The sequence below is a fragment of the Cariama cristata genome, unplaced genomic scaffold (assembly GCF_000690535.1).
Source record: "Cariama cristata isolate BGI_N322 unplaced genomic scaffold, ASM69053v1 scaffold5910, whole genome shotgun sequence".
NCBI classification, from domain to species: Eukaryota; Metazoa; Chordata; class Aves; order Cariamiformes; family Cariamidae; genus Cariama; species Cariama cristata.
Genome location: NW_009595173.1, coordinates 51550 through 78514, shown reverse-complemented (window position 1 = coordinate 78514; position 26965 = coordinate 51550). Strand labels below are relative to the sequence as shown.

Below are 26965 nucleotides of genomic sequence, written 5' to 3'. Positions count from 1 at the left end.
TTCCTTCTCTTACATTGAAACGAAGAGGCTTCTGCCCCTTCAGGGCAAGCAGAGAGTCATCATGGGAGCCATTCACGATCCATCATTCTCTGAAACCATCGATGGGAATGAGGTACTTCTTAATGAAGATCTCTTAGGTACATTTAAATCGGGGACTGGAAGTATTAAGAAATGGACTGATTTGGAAGATGCTTTCAGAAATGAAGATGAGTTTTTTCCATCCCAGATAGGAAGAAAATCAAAAAGTGCTTTCTACCAAGTGAATGACGATTATTTATTTGCTGCTGGTCAGCCTCGGTCACACAACCACCTTCAAGAGATAGCAAAATTCATCTCAGCCGATGAGGATAATCCAAAAGTAAATATTTTACAGAACAACTGGAGCCATCGGAGAAGAATGAGGAGAAGGAGCACAAAACACAGGAGAAGCCAGATGCTTGATGAATCTGATGACTGGGATGGGCTATATTCTACAATGTCGAAATCCTTTCTTTACAAGCTTTGGAAAGGGGATGTCTCTTCCAAGATGCTAAACCCTCGACTGCAGAAGGCAATGAAAGATTATTTGAGCACCAATAAGCATGGGGTGCGGTTCAAGGGGAAACGAAACTCCAAGTTGACAGGAGACCAGCTATTCTGTGAGCTAAAAGAAAGGGTGAATGTGAAAACAATAGATGGCAAGGAGGCTCCTTTCTCCACTCTTGGGTGGGAAAAGCACGTTCCCCAAATTCCACTGGGCAAATTGTATACACATGGCTTTGGGAGCTGTGCCGTCGTTATGTCTGCTGGTGCAATACTGAACTCCTCTCTAGGGGATGAAATAGGTGGGTGAAACACATCTGTTCCTGTGCATATAAATGTACGTGTGTGTGTGTGCTCATGTTTGTCTTTCAAAAGGTTCGTTCTTCTCAAGCATAGGTCTGTGAAGTCTGGCTGTTCTGTCTCACCAGTGTTACGTGAACCTGAGCTTATGGACTCCAGTGACGCTGTTCCCTTTCAGGACAATATAACTGAAAGGAAAATCAGACCTGCAGTCGTAATTTGATTTAAAGAAAACAGCGATGCCTTTTTATCTTATTACAGCTTGTAGTATAAAGGAGGCACTGGTTTCACGAGATCTGCCATATTTGACATTTTGCTGCAGCATGTGTTTATTTCTTCAGCAGATTAGAGCCATGCTCAGGTTTTATTCTGCAAAGCTGTGTTGTACCTGTCAGTACTTTGTAGTGGCTCATAGAGAAGCTGCTTGTTGTATTGCTATCCCAGACTGAACTTTGTCTCCATGCCAAGAAGTAGTAAAGCATCCTCTTCATCTCTTGCACGTTTTGAGTTCACAGACATAGAGAATTCAGACCCTTGAGTAGCTTCATGTGCTGAGGTCAAGTTCCCTGACCTCTTTTCCAAGAGTGAATTTCAATGAGTTCAAGTATCTTGCCCATTGTTTTTCCATTGCTGCACTGAGTCAGTGAGGTTGCAGGTGTGCCGAGACGTCAGCGTCACACAGAATTCCCCACTTGCAGGTGGGAGTTTTGCGGTAGCTGTTCAGGAAAGGATTGTGGAGCCATAAAACTAATCCAGGTCAGTTTTATTTTTTTCTTTTCAAAAATGAGTGCTACTGCTCGTGTTAACATCTCAGTACTTCTTCATTTTGGTAGTACACGTGCAGTATGCTAAGAGCGCTGAGAGAAGGATGAAATGTATGTCTCAAACTTGTTTCTGGAGCAAGAAGAGTTATCTCCTTCAGCTCTCTGTAAAAACCTTTTGATGTTCACTCATTAATCCTCCCATCTTCCAGGACTTCACATCCCAATACTTGCTTCATTGCACTGTATCATCTCCTTGACACAGATAGATTTCCTTTAAATCTCTGGGATATATTAGAGCTGCTATCATTATCAAACGACTCTAATAGGCTTTCAGCCCAGCGTGGGTGCCCAGCTGACACACAGCTAAAATCACACCAGGGTAACCCCCAAATTCACAGGAAGCCCTACTGATTTAGAAATCTTCGGGGTGAAAAAGCTTAACAGTTCCTCCTTTCTCCAATGTGTTATCCTTGGCTGAAACAAAATCTTACACCAGTATGGATTAGTGCTGTACTGGAGAATCCATAGCAGATTGTGACGTATTTACGTAATCACATATTATAGCCTGCATCATGACATATTTGCACACTCAGGTGCAGCCCAGGTGTGGACTTTGGTGCTTGACGTGGTACTTGGGGCCCCTGTCCTCCTGGGTGTACCCGTTTTCTTGGGAACACTCTGGGCACAGAAAGCTTATGCCATTCTCCAAGGAAGAGCTTTTGATTTAATTTGGAAATTGTCATCTGATGCCACCTAAAGGGAGGAGATGCTGTTTGGTAAGGCCTACACAGAAGTTTCAGATCTCCTCGTACTTGTTGGAGGGGTAATTGTGGGGGGCAGCAGGAGACACAGAAGATTTTTTTCAAAGTGTCTTCCAGGCCATGGCAGGTACTTTGTGACTGAGCAGAGAATTTGGCCCAGAACAGGGGGGGCCCAACTGACCGCTTACAGCCGTCCCGGAGGGACCTGGTGCAAATCTGTGGGTCTTAGCGGTCAGTGCGGCTCCTGGGAAGTGCTGATGTATCGGACACATCGTGACACTGTTTCCCACTTAAAATGGCAAATGGAAGCTCCAGCGTCTGTCTGAAACTGCGCCAGGGGAAGTTCAGGCTAGAAATGAGGAGGCATTTCTTCACAGAAAGGGTCGTTGGGCATTGGGATGGGCTGCCCAGGGAGGTGGTGGAGTCCCCATCCCTGGAGGGGTTTAAGAAAAGCCTGGACGTGGCACTTAGTGCCATGGTCTGGTTGGCATGGGGGTGGTAGGGCAAAGGCTGGACTCGATGATCCCAGAGGTCTCTTCCAGCCAAATCGATTCTGTGATTCTGTGATCTGTTTGTATTATTATTCCCAAATCTGCCGGTTTGGAGGCACCGTGGGCAGCCGGCGGTGCTGGTCTATGGAGTCAGCCTGGCACTGGTGCTGAGCACCTCCATGTCCACAGAGGCACGGCAAAGTCAGCATCGTTAGGAGTGGGGAAGAACACCCCATGCATGAGTTCTGGTTTCTGGGCCATGGGCTGTACAGCCTTGGTTGGTGAAGTTGCTGCAAGCAAAAGACTTTCCCTATTTATCCTCCCAAGAGAAAAAAAGGCGTAAGAAAGCGGCAGCAGAGGACCTTTCTCTTCGTAGGCCTTTAGCTCCATCTTCTGTGTTCCTGTCAGAAACGCAGGCAGAAATATTGTGTTCTGCCTTTTGCCCTCCTCCCCACCACCCATCCGATTGTTTTTGAATGAAACTGGGTATGGAAATCCTGTGCAAGTACAGCAAGCGCTCCCATCGTGATCCTGCTGTTTAATGAGAGACCCAAGTATTTTGGCATCATCAGGATGTGACAGGGATCTGTGATCAAACCCCAAACTTTCTATATCTTTAAAATGGTGATCTCCAAATACTTAATAAGATTAAAATCAGTTGACTTAAAAACAGCTATTACCAGTCTTAAGCTGCCTCCTGATGATACGTTTTATGGTGAAGGAAAGGTTTTTGGTCTTGATATGAAGAACCAGCATGGGTAACGTTGGGAATGTAGCACTCTGCCTCTCAGTTAAGTTGTGAACCATACAATTCCCATTTCCCGACCCAATTCCCAGTTCTCAGTCAACAGATTGTCAAAAAGTCCTTGCAGTTAACATGCTTTTGCATGGAGTAATTCTTTGTAAATTTTGCAATAGAAATAGCGAGCAATTGTGCGTACTGGGCGTAGTAATAACTTTCCCACGCTAAGTTTATCCAGTTAAGAGAAATATTAAAGTATTGCAAGCTAAATTAATAGCTGATTCAGAACTTTTTTCCGGTGGATTTTAATAATGTTAGTAACGTGTGGCAGATGCAAGAAGATTTTTGTTTGCACAGAGTAGAATGTTTATCATCCTTAGAATATCAAGATTCGGAGAAATGTGTCAGTTTTACATTGGTCTAGATAATTTACTTTATTTTAGTGTTCTCTGTTACGAAGAAAACCAAATTACCCCCTCATTTATGCTCCCAGATTCTCATGATGCTGTTCTAAGATTTAATTCTGCTCCAACACGTGGCTATGAAAAAGATGTTGGGAATAAAACAACCATGAGGATCATTAACTCTCAGGTAAGATCTTCCTTTTGTGAATTCAAGTCAATGTCACTTCTGTACAATATGACATTAAATGAATAACTTCTGAGAAAGGGTTGGGTAATCTGGGAAACAGCTAGTGATTTAACAGTCATGATGTAGAGCTGGTAGAAGTTCTCCCTTACAGGTATGTTCACACTGCTGTCAGTGTAGAGTGATTGCAGTAGTTACTCAATATCCTTGTTTCAAAGAATTGGTTTGTAAAGTGTCTCATGTGTCCTACATCTGTAAAGGCTCTGCAGGATGCCAGAGCCATCAGTACAGAAGACCTTCACCACACTGCCTCCGGGATCTTCACAAAACCTGGGCTGTGGAGATCCCAAAGCTCTTTTTTCATATTCTCCAGTTCCCCAATTATTTCCTCACTGGAAGGCAACAGAAATGGGAACTGAGTTGTCTTAATACATAACTTTAGGCAGGTCATCGTTCTTTAAAAATTCGGAATGAACCAGTGAAAAACTTCAGTGTACACTGGATATTACACGTAAGGTGAGTTTGTTCATCTGAATGGAAACAGAAAATGGGATTTTTCTGCATACGGGTGTCCACAAATTGTGCATTTGAGCTACAGTGACACCTGGTGGTTGAGAGTGGTTTTTCAGTTTTGAAGAAACTCTTGCCTGAACTCTGGTCTTGGGCAAACCAAGCCTCTTTATGAAAACAGCAAAGAATTACTGTGAAATTTTATGACATATTGAAATGGTGAGTTTACTTAGTCAACACCAGTAGTATGGTTGGCCATGTAGCGAGCTCTATACGTACTGATTCTTGCTGAATGAGAACACAATTTTCTTTTACTGTCGTTCTTATGAATTCATTTATTCTGCTGCTTCTTTGAGTGACTGTCCATGCAAAGTCCATCCTTGGTGGGTATGTTCTCTAAGTTCATGTTCTTTGCCACTGCAGAGAGGGCTATTCACTGTCATTCCCTTCACACTCGTTTTGTAGCTGTTTGTGAGGCCGCAGGACAGACTAGATCTTTGAAGTGATCTGGTTTAAATATGCCTCCTTTCTTTGGTTCAGAGGAAGAAAGCAGAAATATCTTATTCTTCGCAGGACAGACTAGATCTTTGAAGCGATCTGGTTTAAATATGCCTCCTTTTTTGGTTCAGAGGAATAAAGCAGAAATATCTTATTCTCGCTTTAGTGCTGTAATCGATGTATCAGAGAACATTGATGTTAATGTCATTTATTTAACTTTTTGCGTTTTGTTGGGATTTTTTCCTTTTCTTTGACTGTTCTCTGTTTTAATGTTAGCCAAAACATCCTGGTGCTGACCATGCCTGAACTCCTGTGCCGGTCAAGGAGGAGGGTCTAGAAAGTTTATTTAGTTGACTAGTCTCAGTAGGCTCCCTGTAGGAGAAGAGAGAAATGCCTCCAGGCAGTGATCTGAGGTTTTTTAGCTCACCAGTGGATTCAGAGAGACTAAACAGCTAAGTTAGCTGCTCTCCGCCGCTCGCGGCGGGCTGGGGTGGTCCTGCGGTATGCTCCTGCTCGGGTGGTAACAGAGGGTCCCGTGGCCTTCTCTGTTGCACTGCACATTGCTTGCTCTCCGCAAAGCCTCTCAAGAAAACAGGGCACGGCTAAAGTTCAGGCTAGGTCAGCTCACACGGCTTCCTCACAAGTGTTCGTATTCCCACCAACTTGCTGCTCCTTCGAAGAGATCAGAAGCCACCTGTGATGCTCTGGCCACCTGCTGAGAAACTGGCCTTCCCCTGTCCAGGAGTGACATCTGCACAGGCCACTTGATAAAAGTTGTTTTCCCTACCAGTGCTGAGGGTGGGTTACCCATACAGGTTTAGTGACCTTCCTTCCCTCCTTGCTGTTGAAAATTCCTGCATTCAGTTGATTAAAAGGCTGCTGTGGCCCCTCTTCTTCCCTCGTGTTCTCTGCTGTGAAAGCCTAAAGGATGTGAAGGAAGCCAGTGCAGCCACAACAGATATTGTTATTCCAGAAGAAACTCATCTCATACATATGAATGCAGACTCACTAAGAGCGAAATTTGTGTGGACAACACCTCCAAAGGACTCTTGCTTACTGAAAGGCGAGTAAGAGCTCCTTTGTGTGATAACTGTGGAACCGAGCTTTTAAAAGCTTGACCTTTTGGTCTGTTTACTCTGTACTCTCAAAAAAGGAGTTTACGTTCTCAGGCGAAAACTGTGCTGAGAAATGGAGTTGGGGATGCTGATGGCAGCACGACTAATTTTGTTCTTGTTGTAGAAGGCTGATGAAAAGTCGTTAAGCTCAAAGTTTATAGTAGGAAGAATATTGCTATGGCAACAATATTATTTTTCTAAAGAAAAATATGCATAATCAAATATGGCTCATTGGATCCTAAAGGGAAATGAAAATTAGTATGAATTTATTTGTCTGGAATGTTGATTAGTTTAACAGCTGGAGCCAAATTCACACTGTTTCAACCAATGCTGAAATCATTCAGCTCAATCTTGCCCTGAGATTGGGTGCACCAGGGATTGGAGAGATCTGGTTCAGCATGGAGGGTCCGGGAAGGGATGAGCCAACTTCCCGTGGGGTGGGAGGATCAGGCAAAGAACCAGGAGATGTGGGAGGGAGCTATATGAGAGGAGTAGATCAGAGCAATATGACAGTTACTTCAAAAATAGCCCTATCACGTGCCTGTTCCTGGAATTATCTTTCTAGGTATACCAACTTTTACAGTCGTGGTCTAATTTGCCTTTTTGGGGGTTACTTGAAATGAGACTGACTTGCTGTTGAAATGAGAAAGCAAGCAAAAAGGGGGGAGCAGCAGGCAGGGAAAGACATTGTCCTTGGGGTCTGTAGCCCTTCAAAGAAAGCTGCTCGGTGTCTAAGAAGAGGATCCTGCAGGGGGTCTGAAATACCGTAGCTTTGGTTTTCCAGTTCCGGAATACACAGTAATGTTGATATACAATTATGCAGCATCTCAAGTGGTCCCATCACATCCTTCACAGATGGAGAGTAATTCAGCGTACTGCTACTTCAAACTGTCATGAGTGCTGTTTATGGCTAAGCTCTTTTTTATATGTTTTTTTTAACAAAACAAGATGCTTAAAATCAACCAGAATTAAAGCAGAACAAACAGCAGCATGGGGAGGACTGTTTATTTTAGAGAAGGATTTTGCCATTTTTCTGGATCCCGCTTGCTTTTAACGCTGTGCAATTCTTTGCATCTGTGTTTGCAGATTCTCACCAATCCAAACCATCACTTCGTCGACAGCTCCTTGTACAAAGATGTTATCTTAGTAGCCTGGGATCCTGCCCCTTACTCTGCAAATCTCAACGTGGTAAGATGTCTGCTTGGACCTTTCTTCCCAGCCAGTGTGAAAGCACTGGAGAAAACGAACGTATTTAGTAGTGCAGTCTCCTGGTTCTCATTAGTCACAATGAACCCCAAGGTCTATCTTTATCTAAGGAGCAGGGAATGCTATTTCTGCATGAATTTGTCGAAATTGGTTTATTGGTCAAAAGCTTTTTAGTAGCCAGCACTTGTACTGGAGTGGACTGCTCCGAGATGCTAGGATAGATGGATGATGGAGTTTGATAAAATATTGCTGTTTTCACATAACAGTGAGTTTTCTGTGTGTTTGCCAAGGAGGGAACATTACTAGATTTCAGGAGGAGGTTTTATCAGGAAAGGTGAAGAATTGCATCCATTTTTTTCCCCACCTTCCCCTCTTCCTTCCCAGACAAAATACAACACCCTAATGAAAATCTCTCTTGGTGCCTTCCCCACTTCTCAGGCCTCCTCCCCACCAGTCTCCCGTTTGTGTCCACTCCCCCACAGCCATCTGTGCCCCGCCGTCCGCCCCCTCACCGCAAGCCCCCGACGTCCATCTGGTTGTCACTGGAGGGGGTCTCTGCTTTGGCTGGTGCTGCAGCTCCACTGGACCAGTTGATCTGATGGTTCTTGGCAGGGGGAGCGCAGAGCTGAGCAGGCTGCAAAGTAGAAAGTAAACCTTCATCTGTTGAATTCCCTTAGCAACAGATGCCAGAGGCTGCCTGCCTCCTACGCAGGCTGGTGTCAGCCCCTGTCACGTCCTGCCGTCAGCCTCCATCATGTGCTGCTGCTGCCTTCATCAAGAACAGGGACACTTTCAGAGGAAGGTCCACCCCAACACTTGCATCTTCTGTCAAGGATCTTTGAACCCCTTGGTTAACGCGGGCCTGTGAGGGGGAGATGGGATTGTCTTGTCCCCCTGCAGTGAATTGTTTATTGGGAGTCTCTGTATGAAGGAAAGAAACAGAATAGCCCAGAGTGAGGACTGGCTTTCTAGGAGAAGCATCCACCAGTGCAGGCTGCTTTGCTACCCTTGCTTCTGTTCTGAAGAACCCAAATGAAACTAGTTCATGTTATTGTATGTGTAGTGTTCAAAACACATTTGACACTGTAAGATGAAATAAATTCTTACTTTTTCCTTCCCAGTGGTATAAGAAACCAGACTACAATCTGTTCACTCCCTACGTACAGCATCGCAGGAAGAATCCAAACCAGCCGTTTTACATTCTTCATCCAAAGTTTATATGGCAGCTCTGGGACATCATTCAGGAGAACACTAAAGAGAAGATACAGCCCAACCCTCCTTCTTCAGGTTTTATTGGTAGGTACATCAAAGATGAGCCCAGTAGACATGTTAGATTAAAAAAAATAAAGAACTGTAAATGTGTACATTGCATGACAATCAAGTCCATACACATGTACTGTTTGTTCTAGGTGCTCTGTACAGAAACGATGACTAGCTAAAACACAAACAGTATGAGAACTAGAAAATAATTGGGTGAATTTAATGTTCTGCTTTCTTGCCCTGCACATCCATAGTATGCATACTATATTTATAAAACATACATATATCTGTGAGAAATTTGCATTATTCCATATTAATTTATCTGAGAACCTACTGAATTCTGAAGTTCTTTGTTGGGATCATAGAGCAGACAATTGAAAGCATATGGCAGATCATACAGGGAGGATGAAATCATTGACGGGCCAGGCTGCGCTCCCTGTACGGGTCAAGGAATGGGATTTCCCATCCCCTGCCATGGCTTCTAGTGCTCGGTCTGAAAGTGCCCAAAGCATCCCTCTTCTCCTTACACTTGAAGGAATAGAGTTTCACTGTATTTTTTTTGCCCTTTCTTAGTATTTCTTGGGGGAGAATCTGGCACTGTGCCCACAGTTCATACAGCACAATGATTTACCTGATGCCTAGCAGGTCCTGACCGTGAAAGTCTAAAAGATGCAAGTAGAGTAGCAAGGCTGAGTCAGGGTCTTCCTTGCTCATACTTCTAGAGACCCAGAGGGCAATAGAGCTCCAAATGCCGTCTTCCACTTTGGAATCTCCATCCTTTCCTCCTTCACGTTGTGATACTGGTCTATGTATTCGCTGCAGTCAGAAAGTGCTCTTTTTATTCTTTCTCTCTGAATCTGAAAGCGAAGATACCAGAGATTGCATCTGACATGGGAAAACCAGTTCTGAGCACTTATCTTGGGCTCTGTACGCAGTAGTGGCATCCCAGGATATTGTGGAGCCCACCAAAGGCCTTGGAGGGTGCTGAAGCTCTCGGAGGGCTGATGTAAAGATGTCTGGGAGATGCCCATCTATGACCTGAGGTGCTGGATCATGAGTGGAAAGAAGAGGTGGCCTTGTGTGTTGGGGGAGGATGGCTTGGCAGTTGGTTACTTCTTGAAGTGAGATTTTTGGAACCTGCTTGTAAAAATTCGTAAGGAGAAGACAGCTCATGTGGAATGATCTCACCAGCTGCATTCACATTTTGCAAAAGCATGTCTTGGAGTAATGAAGTTATTGATAAAAATAGGTTAACAGCTGCTGATCGTAAGAATAGTGAAGAGGATTATTGTGCTGTCAATCTGTACTTCCACCATATATAAGAAACACTTCAAAAGCTTTCTTTGAAGAAATTGAGTTAATTTCCCTATAAGAATAGAACAGTAATCTTCAACCCCAAATCTAAATGTTACTGACAAAAAATACCCTTCAAGCAGAGAAAGCTTTGAAAATACCAATCATTAAACAAGCAAAAACATTAACAGCAAAAGCTGTACAGGTAAATATACTCTGTGTGTACAGATGCAAAGTCACCTCCTTCTCCTCTACTGGGAATTTTATTTATATTGTTCTTTTCCAAAGGATATGCTTAGACATTTTGGTAATGCTATTATTAGCTTTAAGAAAACAAAGCAGTAAGACAAGCTTATTGGGAGTGATATCCACCTCATATGATAACTAGCTACGGTTCTGATAGATGCATTTTAAATATTTTATTTGGAAGAGGCTTCCTATTTTGGTAACCTTATTGAATGGATGTCTATGCATTGCACGTGTAACGTAGCGTAAACTGGGAGACAGCACAGAAGCAGCAACTGCGTATTGTCAAAGGTGAACATAAAGGGCAAGATAAGGCATAAAAAATACAATGCAGCTTGGCAGAAATCTTGAAAGTCATGTTGGACTTCAGATCGGGTATCTCTCAACAAGTCATGCAGCGAATAATCCAGTTGGAACTGAAGCTGGCAACCCCAACTGAGTGCACCTGTATGAAAGGTGTATCCTGAATGTTGAGCTTCTGCCTGATTCTTATAAAATCTGTAAAATTATTTCCTATAAAATTAATAGAAAGAATGGATAAGTGATGGCCATCATAAAATATGAGTGTCTTAATTTCACGAAGATGTGGGAAAATGGTTTATTAAGTGGCCACGCTGCTAATACCATTGTGCTCAAAACAGCTGTTTGAAGGAAGATAGGCTGTTGTTAAATAGGGAGTACGGATTTTCACAGGCAGAGGGCCCGTATCCCTAAATCTAAGCACTTTATAGCATGGACCATAGTGATTCTAATCACTTTATTAAAATAACTTACTGTAAGTGTGTGTGCAATGCTCTGCAATTAGAACAAATGCAGACTCTGTGCAAGGATCTGGTTTGTCCGTATTTCCACCGGCAGAAAGTGAGGCAGCCCTCTGTGAGCTACAGTTACTGGTGGAGGAAGAGCAGCAGTTCCTCAAATGGCTGTTACTGCCAGTAACATGGAAAAGGTAAAAAAAAAAATGGTTCTGGATCAAATGAAGCACTTCTATTTCAAGCTTTTTAACCCTCTGTAGCCCCAGTTTAGAAAGTCGGACAAATGTATAAATTAAAACATGGAAACATCAGACTATTTCCTTTCAGGAATGTTTTAGGGTAGTCTTAGACTGTTTCTTCAGTAATTACATTTTTCACCTGACAATTGTACCTACTTCTGCCGCTTAACACTATTTATAAGAAACTGAGTCTTCCCAAAGGGAGGATGTTTGGTGGAATGTGTTCTCACGGTGTTCTTCTGCAGCAGTGAGTCTGCATCCTTCAGCAGTGATTGTTGTCAGGGGAATCTTTTAACATCATTAATAGCTGTCTTAAAGTACTTAAGTCGCGATATTATTAAATCTCTTGGAAAAGGGGCCAGTGGGTCATTTGTGGGAAAGAGGTAGTTTCTCACATGCTGTGACTTCAGGGGAATGAGAGGGTGAGAAGAGGTAGGACCTGTTCCCTGGTTTCTCCACCACCAATTCTCATCTGTTGCCGGTGCCAGGCTACATGCAGACCCACATCTGACCACAACCTTTTCCGCTAAATTTGTTATTCCTTTAACGCTGTTTGCTACCTAACCTAGTGATGGGTGTAAGTTCAGGACATCATTGAAAGTAGGCTGAGCTCATTGCCTGTCAGATTGCAGCCTGTTTATTAGGTGTCACTTCTGGGGGTATACCATATTTCGGAAGGATTAACTTGACACAGACAAGTCACCCTTCGGTGTGGTATTTTCTAGCTCAAAGGCTATGAAGAGTGACCAAGAAAACACAGAGACTGTTGGTTTTTTTCTGTGGGGAAAGGTTCACCAGGGTAATCTGGGAGTTTTTTTGGCTTGTTTTCTGAGACACCAATGTGGACTTTCCCTGGCTTGTAACTTTGCCTTATGTGGCATGTCACAGCTTAGCTAATGTCACTCCTCATTATAAATTATTTACTCTTTGTCTGCCTAATCTAATCCTTAGATGAGCTTTGAGAACCGATTCTTGCATATTTTTGCATCATTTTTTGCAGCTGCCACCTTCATGCTTTTAAACAAAGCTCTGCACAGTATTCTCATCATCTTGCATTAGCATTAGGCAATTGCCATGGTGGATTTTGCAGTTAAATTTGTTGGTTCACATTTGGCTGAAAATTGGGTTTGCTAACTGAGTATTGATATATTTACATCTCATCTTGGACTTTGATCTACTCCATTTTTCTCAGAAGTGTAAGCATCCAACCACCAAATCTTGGATTTGGATTCCACTGGCAAATCCTAAATTGAAATTTCAGAAAACGTCACTGTTATTAGGGAAGGATTTGCCCTATCTTTTGGCAGCAGAAATAAATGTTACCTCTTCACTTCGTATTCATACATTTTTCACTGTGAAATATGAAGTCAGTCTTCCTCCCCTCTTCTTGAACATATCAAAGCTACTTTTTAATTGAGGCTGATGGTGTATAAATCGGCACTGTCTGTTTTTACCAGTCTGCTGTAAGAAAAGTGTTCCTTTACCCTCCTTGGTTGCCCATGTAAACAACCTAGTTCTGACCTTACATTTTTGTGATCTGAAGACCAAGGCTAAAACTGTTCCCTTGAGTTTCTCAAGAGCCGCATTCTGTGTGCATTGGATGGGACAGTACATTAGCATTCAGAAAGTTTGGGGGCTTTTTAATAATGTCTAGATTATATACAGGCTTTTTAATGAAGATTTTGCTCCTGTCCATTGTTTACTAAATGGATTTACTATGAATTCCTACTTACCATAGTCCATCAGTACACTTTGCTAGCTTACCTCTTCAGTGGTGCTTTTACTTGAAATTCACATTTATATACCTTCTTGTACCCAGCAGCTTTTGTCTTTTTACAAAGCTATTTGAAAGCTCTAACTGTGGTATTATTTTTTTTTAACTCTCAAATCAAAACATGGTCAAGGTAGATTTTTATATTTTAGGTTGTCATGTAGGTGGTAGCCTTTGCTGTGTGTTGTAGCTGTTAGTGTAACATATGAACCACTGAATCCAAAACAATAACTAAGCCCAGATTACTTTATTGTTGGGGGAAAGAAAGGCTTGTTTGAGGCTTTACAGTTGACATTACAGATTTAACAGTTATGCGTCATTAGTAGTTGATAACATTATTTTAGTCTTCATTTGCATGCATCGAGACAATAGTACAAGCAAGACTATCATTACACTGCAACATTAGCAGATCACTGTATGACTAAGAACTTACATTTAAAATGGCTTCAGAGAGCATGTTGAATATAAGAATGCAGCTGATCTCCAGCTCTGCTTAGAAAAAATACACTTGCATGAACTCAAAGAAACAATTCAACATATTAAGAGTTGCCTTTATTACTGTTATTTACTCAGCTGTTTGCCAGCAGTTGGTGAAGGAACAGAATAGTGCTTACTCTTTCCAGCTCAATTTTGTTCAAGTATTCCCACACAAATAAATAACACCTCCAAATACCTAAGCTTTAAATTCTTCTTATTCTAGAAGAATTTCTGGAATTTGAGCATCTCCTGCTTCCTGAAATACAGAGATAAAAGAGCAAACTCTCGTCTTACAGCACACCAAATCACGTTAAAAAATCTTTACTATTTTAGTGTATCACCCAAATTTGAATAGAACATTTAAAATAATACGATATTACTGGTCAGCATTTTGCAGTCTATGCTCATATTACAGAATATATTATTGTGATTAATGTACGGCTTTTTGCATTCAGCATGAAGTGACAAATATGTCATTTTCTAGGTCTACTATATAATGTGAGTATCCATACATCAAAGATGACAAGTATTGCACAATTTATTAAGTTTGGGCACAGGGCCATTTGGTGACAATTAAATTCCTTAATAAATATTTGGTTTTCTTGTAGTTAGTATTTGTCATAGTTAATGGACTAAACAGAGGTAAAAGAACCCTTTTTCAGAAACATAGTATTTTAAAAAGCCAGAGCTACTTTTACTATATGTTCCAAAGAATAACTGAGGTACATTTAGCCCACTTTCAAGGACTGACGGATTTTCCTGTGGTACCTGAAATCGAATCAAGAGAGACTGCAGAAGTAGGTTAACATATGGAAAACTATATGTTCTAAATGCTTTATGTTTATTTGTAATGCTTTCAAGTGCACAGATTATCAAACATCAACTTCCTAGTGTGTCTAGCTAAATTCTTTTCTGTAACTAAATTTGTGGTGTGTGTGAAATGAGACACATTATGAGTATAATAATCAGATTATGTGTATTTAAATGTTTTCAGCATCTCTTACATTTTGTTAAAATGATGCTGAGTTCTTGCTGAATGTTTGAATTACACTTATTATTCTAGATGCTTTCATACTGCATCTGTTGTATTCAGGTATCTTAAACTATATTTTATTTACTTGTAAACTAGAGAACATTCTTTTTAAATTAGGATGCTAACGACAAAGCCTAATTGTACTCTACAAAAAGATGCATGTTGGAAATTCAAAACCTCTTGAGTCATTAAAATTACCAAGAACAAATTGAAAAACATTTTCTCCTTTTGATTAGAATCCATAGTATATGTTCATTTGTACAAACCACCCATGCAAGGAATTTAATCTTAATTTAATTCTGGTTTAAATGTTTTCAGCGCAGATTGTAAAAGCTCAGGAGTTTATTTGTGCCAGTTGGACTGAGTTTAAACCATACCCAATACTTCCTGACACCATAGATACCTGCCAAATAGGGAAAAAAAACCCAAAACACCTTTTTAAGGATTTTGAAATACTAATATATAATATTTTGACATACATAATACTTTATTATCATCTAATATTGTACTGTTATAACAAACTTTCAGGTTGACTGTTTCTCTGACAGCCACATCATTTCTTTGGAATAATATATTTTAAAATATTCCTAAAAGAATATTCTGTGCTCACAATCCTTTTTTTGGTCCAATGCGGTATTCAGGAACATTGCCACTCAGCTATAAAACGTTCATAAAGCACACCTTTGAATGGCCTGCTATAAAACTTTTCTCCACACAGGCGGAATTATTTTACATTTTTCCATTTTCCCAATTGTAATCCAAATGGGACCTTTGAAAATCCAGCGAGGGTATTAGAATTAGAGTGGCCTATACAGAAATATCTGCAGTTGTGATTTTGAATGTATGGTTGCACCAGTCATGTTTGCCAAAGCTCAAATCATGCCAGATACCCCGACCTTTTTCCTTACTATGAAATTTAGATTGGATATTTAAGATCTAAAAGTTTTAAAGCTTAAGCCTCAGACTTGGAAGAGACCCGATCTGATGGTCATTTTTGCACCTGCTTGCTGGTTTCAGAGTAATACCTACAATATTATTTTTGCATGCTTCAGTAAACTTCCAAAAAGATTCCACAGCTCCATTTCCATCCTTGGAGATACTCAGTTCGGGCTGGAGAGGACCCCAAGCAACCTGATCTAACTTCAGAGTTGTCCCTGCTCTGAGGGGACTCTGAGCTGCCCTCAGTGTTCCCATCCAGATCTCACGGCAATGCCATCACTCAGACTGGCACTATTTCTGCTGGTTCGTACTGGAGCTTAACAGGTTCTTGACCAATCCCCTTGGCACGGTAGTAATACTGCTACTACTAGATTAATCCAATTAATCTAGTTAATCTCGTTTTTACTGAGCTTTTTTTAGGGCACACTGATGAAAAGCAGACTGTGTTGTGCCCCATGGACTTCTATCGGCATTCATTCTAAGGAGTACTTTACCCTTTCTTGATGTTTCCATGCCATAGATAGCCTGGAGGCATTCCCTTTTAGGTTTTACTTCTTAAGTGATGCATGTCCTCTGGCCTTCCCTAAATATTTTGTAATTCTCGGCTTTCACTCCTATTCCCATACCTTAATCCTTATGAGTGTAAAAAAAAGCCATCTCCCCAGCTTAATCCTTGCACATAAAATTGACTTTGGTTTATGGTCCATGGCTAGGTCAGTCAGAGAGCAGGACTCATGCCACCTAGCTCTAGATGTCTCTGGTGCAGGTCTGTATTTGTGTTAGTCAGCCTATTAGAGAAAAAAAATGGGCACCTCTTACATATGGCTGAGACCTGTGTTCCCCTCTACATCTGAAATTTTCGTCCCATGCTGGGAGTGCAGGTGGAACTCGTGCAGTACAGATATCCCTGCTGCCACTCAGGCTTCCTACAGTAACAGAAAAAACCAGGAACTTCTGGGGCATGACTTGTATGATCCATTTTTAAATGTCTACTCTGGGATGAGCAGACATGCGCTGATTCCTAAAAGTGCCCACTTTCTTCTACTGGCAGCAGAGGAGCCTGTGATACCTATCTCAGGTGTGGGTAACTGCACCCGTGGGCACAGTAGGACAAGAGGCAATGGCCTCAAGTTGCACCAGGGGAGGTTTAGATTGGATATTAGGAAGAATTTCTTCACCAAAAGGGTTGTCAGGCACTGGAAGAGGCTGCCCAGAGAAGTGGTGGAGTCCCCATCCCTGGAGGCATTTAAAAGACGTGTAGGTGTCGTGCTTAGGAACATGGTTTAGTGGTGGACTTGGCCGTGCTAGGTTTACGGTTGGATTTAAAGGTCCTTTCCAACCTAAACGGTTTTATGATTCTATGACTTGGTCAGATGAATCACACCTTGTTTTCATTTCTTCTCACAGTGCTCGTGGAAAAGCCAATTACATTATTTTTTCACGAAGCTCCAAAAACTTCTGACCTAGGATAGTGGAGGAGAAGGTGCTTGATAGCAAGAGCCAGACTCTTACTTTCAGTCTCTGCCTAGTCACTGGAGAGGAACAACATTTGCAGGGAACATTTCATCCCATCTTCAAGTAGATATCTAAAATAAGACAGATGAACTGTGCCCGAGAAATGCCTGTCCCCTGCATTGTTTATAAAGAGTGCTTTAGAACAGCTAGGTCAGAGATGAGCATGAACATCTCAGTGAGATTAATTCTGGCCAGACTGTAAGGTGTTGGGATAACGACCATCTCATCATGCTCATTAATGTCTCCTTAGGTCGTGTGTAAGCCAGTCTGTGCTGGTTTATATGTAGTAATTGTGCATTGACTGAAAACTAACTTAAGGACTGTGAGCAAAGACAAATGTTGGAAGTCTAGCATATGGAAATTCTTCACTCTGCAGGCTATCAAACAATGTGGTTTTCATTCATACTGATGCTGATGATCGTGGAGGAGTGCTGAGATACAAAACAATCTTGCAGATGATACTGAATCGGGCAGTGATGTGAAAAGTACATAGACAAAAGAAAGAAGTAGAGAGGCATGTACTCTGCGGGCAACACAGGGAAAAGAAGTAAACAAGGGACAGTTGGAAACTACAGGTTAATACGTGTGGGAGGAAACACAAAGAGATGCAGCCACAGACGAGAAACCTAGGAAGTGATAATACAGAAAGAGACTGGCAAGCAAAACAGGTTAACAGAAGCAAGATCAAGTCAATAGGCAGTCAGGTGCACACCTCTTCTTTATCTTTGAGATTGCATCCAAAACATAAAAGTTCAAATGTAATGTAAAAAATATTTTGGGGATCATGTAAGTTCCGAAAATTTATTGGTAATTTCAAAGAAATTACGAGACCACTGAAGGTAACGGGAGGAGAGAAGGGAAGATGGGGAAACTGAGTTGTGAGGTAGATGAAAATACAGGCAGCTTGGCACACGTAGACCTGCTGGACAGAGATGCCAGTAGCTCACTGCAATGTTTTTAACACCAAGCAAAGAGAGAAATTGAGTTAAAGAGTGATACTAAAAAACATGGGCTGGAACGTGACACCCATAGCCTGGGGAGCTCTGTTGGCAGCCATGTTTTAGGAACTTGAGAAAAACAAGCCAGGCATGGCATTAGAAAGTAAACAGAAGGAAAACTGAGTATGTCCTAGTACATGGACTGGTGCAAGTGTCCTCATGGTCTAAACTGCTGCTGTTCTTGTAAAGATGCTCAATTACTGGTTTTTGTGAACTTGGATTGCAGTAACAGCTCTACAACATTAGGGCTGTCCCCTGTGGAGGGGAGGTTTACATCCTGTAAGGCACAGGTCAGAAATAAACCCATTTATTCCCTATTTTAGTGAGGACTGTATTCATACAAAGAAAACAGCTTCTTTTCCAAACAGAGCTTTTTTTCTTTTTTTTTTTGGCCTTCCCCCCCTTCTACCCCTTTTTTTTTTTAATATAGTGCTATGCTGCCTTCTGGTTTTGAACAAAACAGCAGGAGCAGATCATTCCAAGGGAGAATTGGGGGTCTGTGACCGCTAAGTGGAGGGACCTACCTCCTCGGATTCATGTAGATTGAGTGCGGATCTTGTCCATAGGTGGTTGGGACGGGAGTGCTGGTTGTCGCGCACCGTTGGTCTCTTTGACTGGAGGTTGATGGTGTTAGAGGTGCTAAAAGAGAAGTCTGGCACTGACCACCACTTTTCCCAGAGTAGGGTTTGAACATTTGCCATGTGCGCCAGGCCTGGAAGTCTCAGTAGTGCTCCCATTTCCACCAGGACAGGTAAGCCTCAAGCCCAGGGACATCTCTGTATGTGGCAATCTCTCCTCGTTGTCTTAGCTCATCTTTCAGTTTGTTGACCCTAGACTTCAACACAACAATGTGCTATAAATTAGCTGTTACCCCTCAGAAACTAGCCTCTCGACTCACTGTCTTTCCTCCCTCAGAACATCATTGCCCAGAACGAGCAAAAACTTGAGTGGACTGTCAGAAATTATGGTTATTTATGAGCAGCTTAATCTGAAATCCCAAGACATGGACTGGATGGAACAAGGCAGGAAAGGCAAGGAGCTGAACTAGATAGCCCAGCTTGCCTTTAAGATTGATTCTGGAGGACATTGATCCACAGATCACTAAGAACTAAAACTTTACCACTTCTAAGTGCGCCATTAACTAATTTACAGGAAAGTCGATGATACTGCTTAAAATATTGTCATTATTGAACCACACCTGCAGTGATGTGGCCATCTTTACTGTTATTAAGGGAATTATAAGATGGTCCCAGGTTTTGTTTTTGACAGTTTTTCTATTACACAAATGGCAAGTTCCTTTATTCACTTTAAGGTTAGCTGGGTACTGTGGCAGCGAAATGAAACACGCTCTGGTTAAGGCTTGTACTTTCCGTCAGAGCCAATTTTCCTAAGACATTGCTGGTTCAGCTTTTGAAACGGGCTCCGGGCTTGGCTCTGGGTGTAGGAGAGAAGTCATTTTACTGTCTGTTTCTGGACGTGGTTCGTTATTGCACATGTTTCCACCATCCATCCTTTGATTCAGCTGGATAACGGTTACCTTGGAGTGGCAGGTGGGTTCTCCATCAGTGGAGGAAGGAGGTTGGCAGTGGAAAAGCTGACGAAAGCATTTGTAAAACTGAAACAACAAACAAACAATTCTAGACATAGTTGCTAGGCAGGCTGCAATTCAGAGCATCTCTGTAACAGCTTGGAGGCAAGGAAACACGGTTTATTAAGCTTGTACTTTTTGCTCAAATAGGGATTAAATCTTTTTTTGCCATGAATCCATGTTTCTTGCTGCTTAAGACTAAAGTTCACTTAAATTTGTAGACTTTTCCTTTGAAATTGATATGCTTAGCTTTTCTAAGACCATAGACTCTGTAAAGTGTAAAGCTGTAGAAAACCTAAAACATTTTCAGAAACTTTCATTTATGATAAAAGAAGATTTCATCACAGAAGTAATTGGTTTTCAGTTACTTCACACATCAAGCAGGGAAAAAATCATTTTGATAATCTGATGATACACAGCAGGGAGAACATAAGGTTGTTTTCATTAGCAAGCCATTGAAATCTCTGTGTTCCCAAACTGCAAACTAAACTTCAGAAAATGGCTTTGCTTAATTAACGAACCAAAATAATTTTTTATGTTAATTCATTTCACTTGTGAGATCTACCCAAAACACCTTTGATGCTTTATGATTCCAAAGCTGTTGTACAGAAAAAAAAACACAATTGCATCAGTTCTCATTTGTAAGTGTAAAGTGAGCAGAATTATACAGCTGTCTGCTCTGAGAGCTGACAGTCATATTCAACGAAGAGGGATACCAGTAGTGCAACAAGTGCTTCAATACATTTTTAATATATTTTTATTTTTTAAGTGAAATCTTAAAAAAAAAAGGTGTCCAAGGCTTACTTGGTCATCTTCCTTTCATGTGGTTATGTGAAACAGAAGAGGCTCCCAGAAGCTGTGATTGATGTGAAAGTATTGCAGTTTAGACAGTGCTGTTGATCGATATCTGACATTGGTCCCTTTGAAAATGTGCAGCCGCAACAGTAAGATTTCTCTCGTTTCAAAGCTATAAAGACCTCCTGTTAGTATGGATTTACAATTGTGCTGTAGGAAAACAAAGTTTGCCTAAGCCCACCTATCTTCCTTCTGAATCTGGTCTAGTTTTCATTTTGATGATTGGGCTACAGAGAGTAACAGTGTCTTAGGACTGCACCTAAGGTCAAAGTGAACGTTTGCCTGGCTTTAAACAGGACATTAATTTCCATATTGCCTGCCTTAGCCGCTATTGACAGTGCTGATGATAGTCTGCCATTGACATGTGGCAGGAAAAAACGGGTTGGTGTTTTGTGGATTCCTCCTTGCTGAGCAGGAGGCGGTCAGGGGCTTTTCCACTTGACAGTACGGCTCTAAGAAGTAATTCACCTTCCTCAGCTTCTCTCCGTGAGACTCTTCACAAAACTGTCAGAAGCTGTGGGCTTTTGTGCCACCAGTACATGGCTGATGTTTCTTTATATGCCCTTCTGCATGTATTTAGGCTGTCGTCTTGGTCATGCCTTTCCGCCTAGAGAGAAGCAAGTGGATGGAAAAAGTGGAATTGGTTCAATTCCAGACTAAGAAAGACCAACATGGTAATAAGGTGGAGATGTTTCAAGGAGTACACCGATACCCTAATATTGCCAAGGATCTGAATGAACCATCCAAAAGTTGTTAAGGGAAGAAATGTGGGTCATGCTGGCTCATCTTTCAACCCATTTCCCGTTGCCATGGTGTACAAGAAAGGAAAGGGCAATCAGTCAGATTCTTCATAGCCTTGAAGATTAATATGTATGTAAATATTTGCAAGATACAGATATCCGAAAGCACAGAGGAGGATAGAATGGTCATACCTGGAATTTTTTTATATGTCCTGTACATGGCAGGTCAGAGTTTAGTTGTAGAAGTGGTAGAAGTACCAAGAAATGCTCCTTAGAAACACCAAGACAACTGCTCTGGGTCTATGTGTTGTGTTCTGTATTCTGCAAGCGAATGTAAAGACCTGGTCTGTCTTGCTAAATAGCTTCAAGATTTTGATAATATACAAGAAAACCCAGAAAAGTGATCAGTGGACTCAAAAAAAGTAGCATGCAGCTGCATGAGGTCCCTGATTCTTGTGTGGGATGTTCTGAGGACAGGACAGGGTAAATGGGGGGAGGTGGGAGAGAGCACCCGTCTCACTCAAAGAGGCTGATGGTGGCTTTTTATTCTTTCCTTATGATTGTTGTCCTACCCTGTCATCTCTACAGGGATTGCAATCTTTATGTATCAGGGACAAGGGAAAGCTGCTCTAATAAAAGGAACTGTTCACTTTTAATTTTACAGAAGCAATACTTAAGGCGTGCAGCAGCAAAGGAGAGCAGGAAAGAAAAACAGACTGGATGATTGCAAGGAAATTTCTGTGAGAAAAGTGAAATCTGGGGTTCACTTTTGTTTTCATTTTTCTGCTCCAGGTATCCTCATCATGATGTCCATGTGTAACGAAGTGCACGTGTACGAATACATCCCTTCCGTCCGACAGACCGACCTGTGTCACTACCATGAACTCTACTACGATGCAGCTTGTACCTTAGGGGCTTACCACCCACTGCTCTACGAGAAGCTGTTGGTGCAGAGGATGAACAAAGGTTTGCAGGATGATCTGTATCGGAAGGGAAAAGTCATTTTGCCAGGGTTCAAAGCTGTCAAGTGCCCCGAACGAAATCATTTCCCACACTTGTAGAAGAGAGTCCTTCAGAAACAATGTGCAATAAGGTACTACTGTCGTACTATAAACAAGAAGAGAATACTTGAAAAATGTATCTTAGACCAATCTAGTCTTGAGTCTATAAATTGTAATTAAGTAGCAGGCATGAGAAATACTTCTTTTCTGAGCCTGAGTATTTATTACGCTTTGCAAATAGTTAAAGGCTTAGCTCATGAAAGGTGCAAAGGACATACTTAGGCAGAAATATAATGTGTTGTTGTGGGTGTGACTGTCAGAATTTGTCAGTGGTCTCTTGTGCCACGTATGCTAGACTGTAACTTTTTTTTTAATGAACTTATTTAACTGTCAAACCTGACATTGTGCAACAGCCGCTATTGTTCGTGTGCAGAGCAGCCACAATGCAGCGTTTCTGATGGCTCCATGGGATTTTCATACTCTCCAAGAATGAAGTAATCGCTACTCCGAGCTGTGCCATCATTGACTAGAGCAGACGTTAATTCCCGTTCGTATGCGGGCTCATTGACAGGTCTCCAACTGTACAGGGAGCCGGATGGTGGCTATGGAGTCGGTGCAGATGGAGATGGCTGTACACACAGCTAAACCACTTAAAATCCTGGATGTACTTTTGGTGCCAGACTCCCATGCTTACACTGACTGCATAGAGCAGAGGGGAAAGAGAAATGTCGGGTTTTTAAGAAAGCAACAAACATATTTGTAACCCATTCAGGAAAAAAAACTCTCCCTGGGAGGCCTATCAGGAGGGTGTGAGATGGAAACGATGCCTTTCCATGGTCTGCACAGATAAAGAAGATCCAGAGAAAGCCAAGGGAGTCTGTGCAGCACACACGCATCACACTGAAAGCAAGTGTAGAGGGAGCTCACCTTTCTGCAGCAAAGATAGCATTCAGGATTACAGACATCAGTTAGGTATTTCTTTGGGATCTGAATCAAACTCACTTGTTCGCAAGTTACTGCTGTTAAGAAAGTATAGGGAGTTTTTTGACAAAAAGAAGAGGATATCAGCATTTTTTATTTAACATTTGACAGACTGTACCCCAGAGAAGCTGTAATGCCTGCAAAAAAAGTGACTACGGATTGCATATGGAGATAATTTGATATTTTCCTTCATAACACACAATGAGAATATTCTCTAAGGCACTTCTAAAAATCTGCCTGGTTGCTTGTATAACATTATTTTCCAAGACTTCAGTTTCAGATTTTCCAAGTGTCAGGAGGTTAATGTTCTTTTTGGTTTTTGAGTGTTTTTTTTTTCCCCCACCATGACTTGTACCCTTTTTTTTAGGGTAAGTTTCAGGAACATATGTACACAAAAGCACAGCTATGTCCTACTCATGTCCATTCCGTAAAAAGGCAGACAGCTCAAAGAGGCACTGAAAAGAATAGCTGAGTCGTTGTGGTGGAAAGTATTTTGTGTGTTTTGTCTTAAGCAAAAGACTGCAAACAACATTAATGACTATTTCCTCTTCAATAGTAATGTAAGTATAATCACAAAATCCTTTTTCTCTCACTGTGCTCTGTGGGTCTGATGATTTTCCTTCCTCAAAAGTGAAGAATATATGTCTTACATAGGACTTAGCCGCCTTTTTCCATGTAGTCTCTTAATTTGGGCTTACGATCCTCTTAAGATTCCTCTTGTTGACAGAAAGTATGTCCAGATGATCTAAAAACTGTACTTCTGTGTTGTGTGGATAGTCCATATTTTATGTCCATAAATCATTTTGGTACATGTCAAAATGAATAGGTTTTACTCATATTAGCCTTAGACTCTGGCTATATTACATACTGATTTCTTTTTAATGTTATGTATGGCAGCAACTTTTCTTCTTAAAGTTAATACTGTTATTTAATCATGTGGACAATAGATAACCTACATAGAACTAACCTAGTTTTCCATATGTTTCGTACTCGATTTTCAAAACATATGAAGTCTGAACAGTGCAATCAAACATTCTCTCTCCTGTACGCTGGGTTAGCTACCACGTGCTGGTAAAGGAAGGGAGTTGATTAGCTTTGTAGGACTAGTGAATACGCTATTTTTCCATAAGCAGGAAATTCTCAAGTTCTGAAAAGAAAAAAAACGCGTATCACTGTGACTGGTCTGCAACCACTAACCTCTAACTTTGATTTTCACGAAGAAGAAAAATACTAACTGCATTACTCAGCTACCCACAGCAGGATTATGTTGTATTATTCCCTCAGTAATTTGTCAGAATAATCAACATAGCTGTTGTACAGAACAAGGCAAATTATAAACTTTCATGTAACAAATGCTAAGCATACCTACTTAGTACATCATTTAAATAACAATGCAGAACCAAGTCGGAGATGTTATCAAATGAACTGTCTATTTTTAATTTACTGGACTGTGCACACTCAAGCCCTCCCAGCAGAAATTTTTCCTTCGCTGTATCCCGATTTCTACGGCAGTCAGTGCTCCTTCCACAAGTGCAAATGTGGGTGCTGTAGCACCAGCATCTCAGAAGATGCCGCAGAGCTGTGCTGCAAATGCTTGCTTGCTCACGGAGGAGGAGGACCAACTTGTGGGACCCATCTGGAAAAAAAATAAATATCCCTGGCGTGGCTTCCCAACACTGGTTTCCACTGTGGTGTTTCACTGGTCTGCCTACTCAAACACCTTGTGGCTCCTTAAAGAGATTTTACTCCCCTACTTTGTCTTGTGCTCCTTTGGTTTTTGGCACAAGTGCAAGCATGCCTGATCTGCTAACCGAGGGCTCACCTCTGCTTGCTGCAACAGGAGAAGGGACAGAAATAAAGGGGGAACATCAGGGACCTGCAGAGATGCTCCCTTCACCACTGCTTACGCTCCATGGCATTGGCATTGCTGGCTTTTATGAGAGCCCACCGAGTATTTATGGGCATTTCCCCAGCCCTCGTGAGGGCAGAGAGATCTTGTCAAAGACTCACATTCAGTAAATTTAAAATGGTGAGGGTGTCGTAACACTGAACCATGTCTCATTTAATAATAACAACGCATGAGAGTGCTGGGTTTAGCTACATCTATTAAATGCAGACGATGTGAAAGAAAATGCATTTTCCCACCCAGATCATAGGGAGTTTTGGGAAAAAAAGATACAGGCATGGCTCCGTAGCTCTCCCGTGTGGCTGTCACACGCTAACAGAGTGGGACGGCAGCGTGGACCAGAGAGGTTTGCACAAACGTGGTCACGAGCCAAGCAAATGCCTCTGCTAGTGGACTCCTGAGGTCCCTTCACGCTTGTTGCAGGTTTGAAATTTATGGAGTTTTACTGACAAGTAGGAGTCAGTTGCCTTCAAAAGCTATCGAGCATCTTTTCTGAGCGCTGGTGCTGTGGACAACAGTTGCACTTTGCCGAAACAAACCAGAAACACAGCAGCAGCTTAAGGAAACGTGCTGCCTTTATGCTGAATTTCATTTTGCTCTTTTTTTCCACTGTGAATTCTGTAGCTTTTCTGACTTGTGGTGCTCTATCATTTTATGCAGTCAGCCTTTGGATGGTTAAATCAAGGTATTCTTCTGTTTATTCAAGAAAAAAATATGAAAGATTTTGAAAAAGTAATTGTTCCATTCCTTTATAGTTTTAAAGGCTACTTGAGCATAAACTTACAGCTCAGTCAGTCTTTCCTTGGATTGAACTACTGCATCTTCTTTTTTTTTACCTTGCTGTGCAGTTTTATGCTATTAAAATGCTGGTAAAATCAGTGAAATTACCATGATATAAGAAATATGTACCTCTGGAGAGAGAGAGAGGGCTGATCTACACACTGTAATCTACACTTTCTCTGTACAAATTTAACTAAATCATTGCACGTCTTTGGTCAGGACACTTTTTCTTTGGTGAAAACATCCAAATTCCGAACTTGTTGCTGTAGATGTCTTGCCAAAGTCAGGAAAACCGAGACAGGTTTTTTCTTAAATGAAGACAAAAGTGTCTGCACTCAATGGTTGCACAGACTGAACACGGTCGTTTTAGAGACGGACTGAATTAAACAGGAGTTCAAAACACATGCAGACCAATCCAGTCCACAGTGGGGTTTTTCTTTTGCATTTCCTTTTTCTTCAGCAGTTTTTAAGGATGGAAAATGCCATTTGGGCAGTGACAGAGATGTACCGTGAAAGGAATATTAAATGCATTGACTGCAAAAATAAATGGCGACTCTTTTTCCCTTCATGCTCTCTAAAGCTGATGCGTATTGAATAAAGGAAATTGGTTTTTGAAGTAGGTAATTCAGGAGACTGTCATTAGAAAGCACCTGAATCTTTCCTGGGAGCTATCCTCTCACACACAAGGAGGATACCTGATTTAACTGTTTGAAATTTAAAGTAGCCCATGTCTGGGCATACCTGCATCATTAAATGAATTTTGACACTGCAAATTTCTTCTCTCTGGTTTAGTGATCAGAGTTTTGTTCTTGAAATAAGAGTTGTGTGTAAAAGCCTTACATTTATTCATATCATCTCATCACTCTTATAATATGTAGTCATTGAACTATTCAAATATAGACTGTGTACTTTTTTAATAGCTTTGAGAATTATTTTGTACGATGATTTTTTTAAATGAATGTGTGCTCTAATAACAAAACTTAAGATTTTACAGGAGTCACATTTTTAAGCAGTGTTTGTATACATTTTAACACTTTTTATATTTTCTATTATGATTTTGTATATTTTTATGTATGCACAGTGTACAGATT

At 41.3% G+C, this 26965-nt stretch overlaps 1 protein-coding gene across 1 annotated transcript in view; it reads left to right on the top strand.

Moving 5' to 3' along the window:
* The window catches only part of ST6GAL2 (ST6 beta-galactosamide alpha-2,6-sialyltranferase 2), a 22382-nt gene extending 115 nt beyond the window's left edge, over positions 1-22267 (top strand). Inside the window, 5 exon segments of the mRNA XM_009700927.1 lie at positions 1-824; positions 4074-4171; positions 7378-7479; positions 8619-8793; positions 21999-22267. The exon segment at positions 1-824 is cut by the window's left edge and continues 22 nt beyond it. Of these exon segments, the coding sequence (XP_009699229.1) occupies positions 1-824; positions 4074-4171; positions 7378-7479; positions 8619-8793; positions 21999-22267 (1468 nt within the window).
* Positions 22268-26965: the final 4698 nt, after the last annotated feature.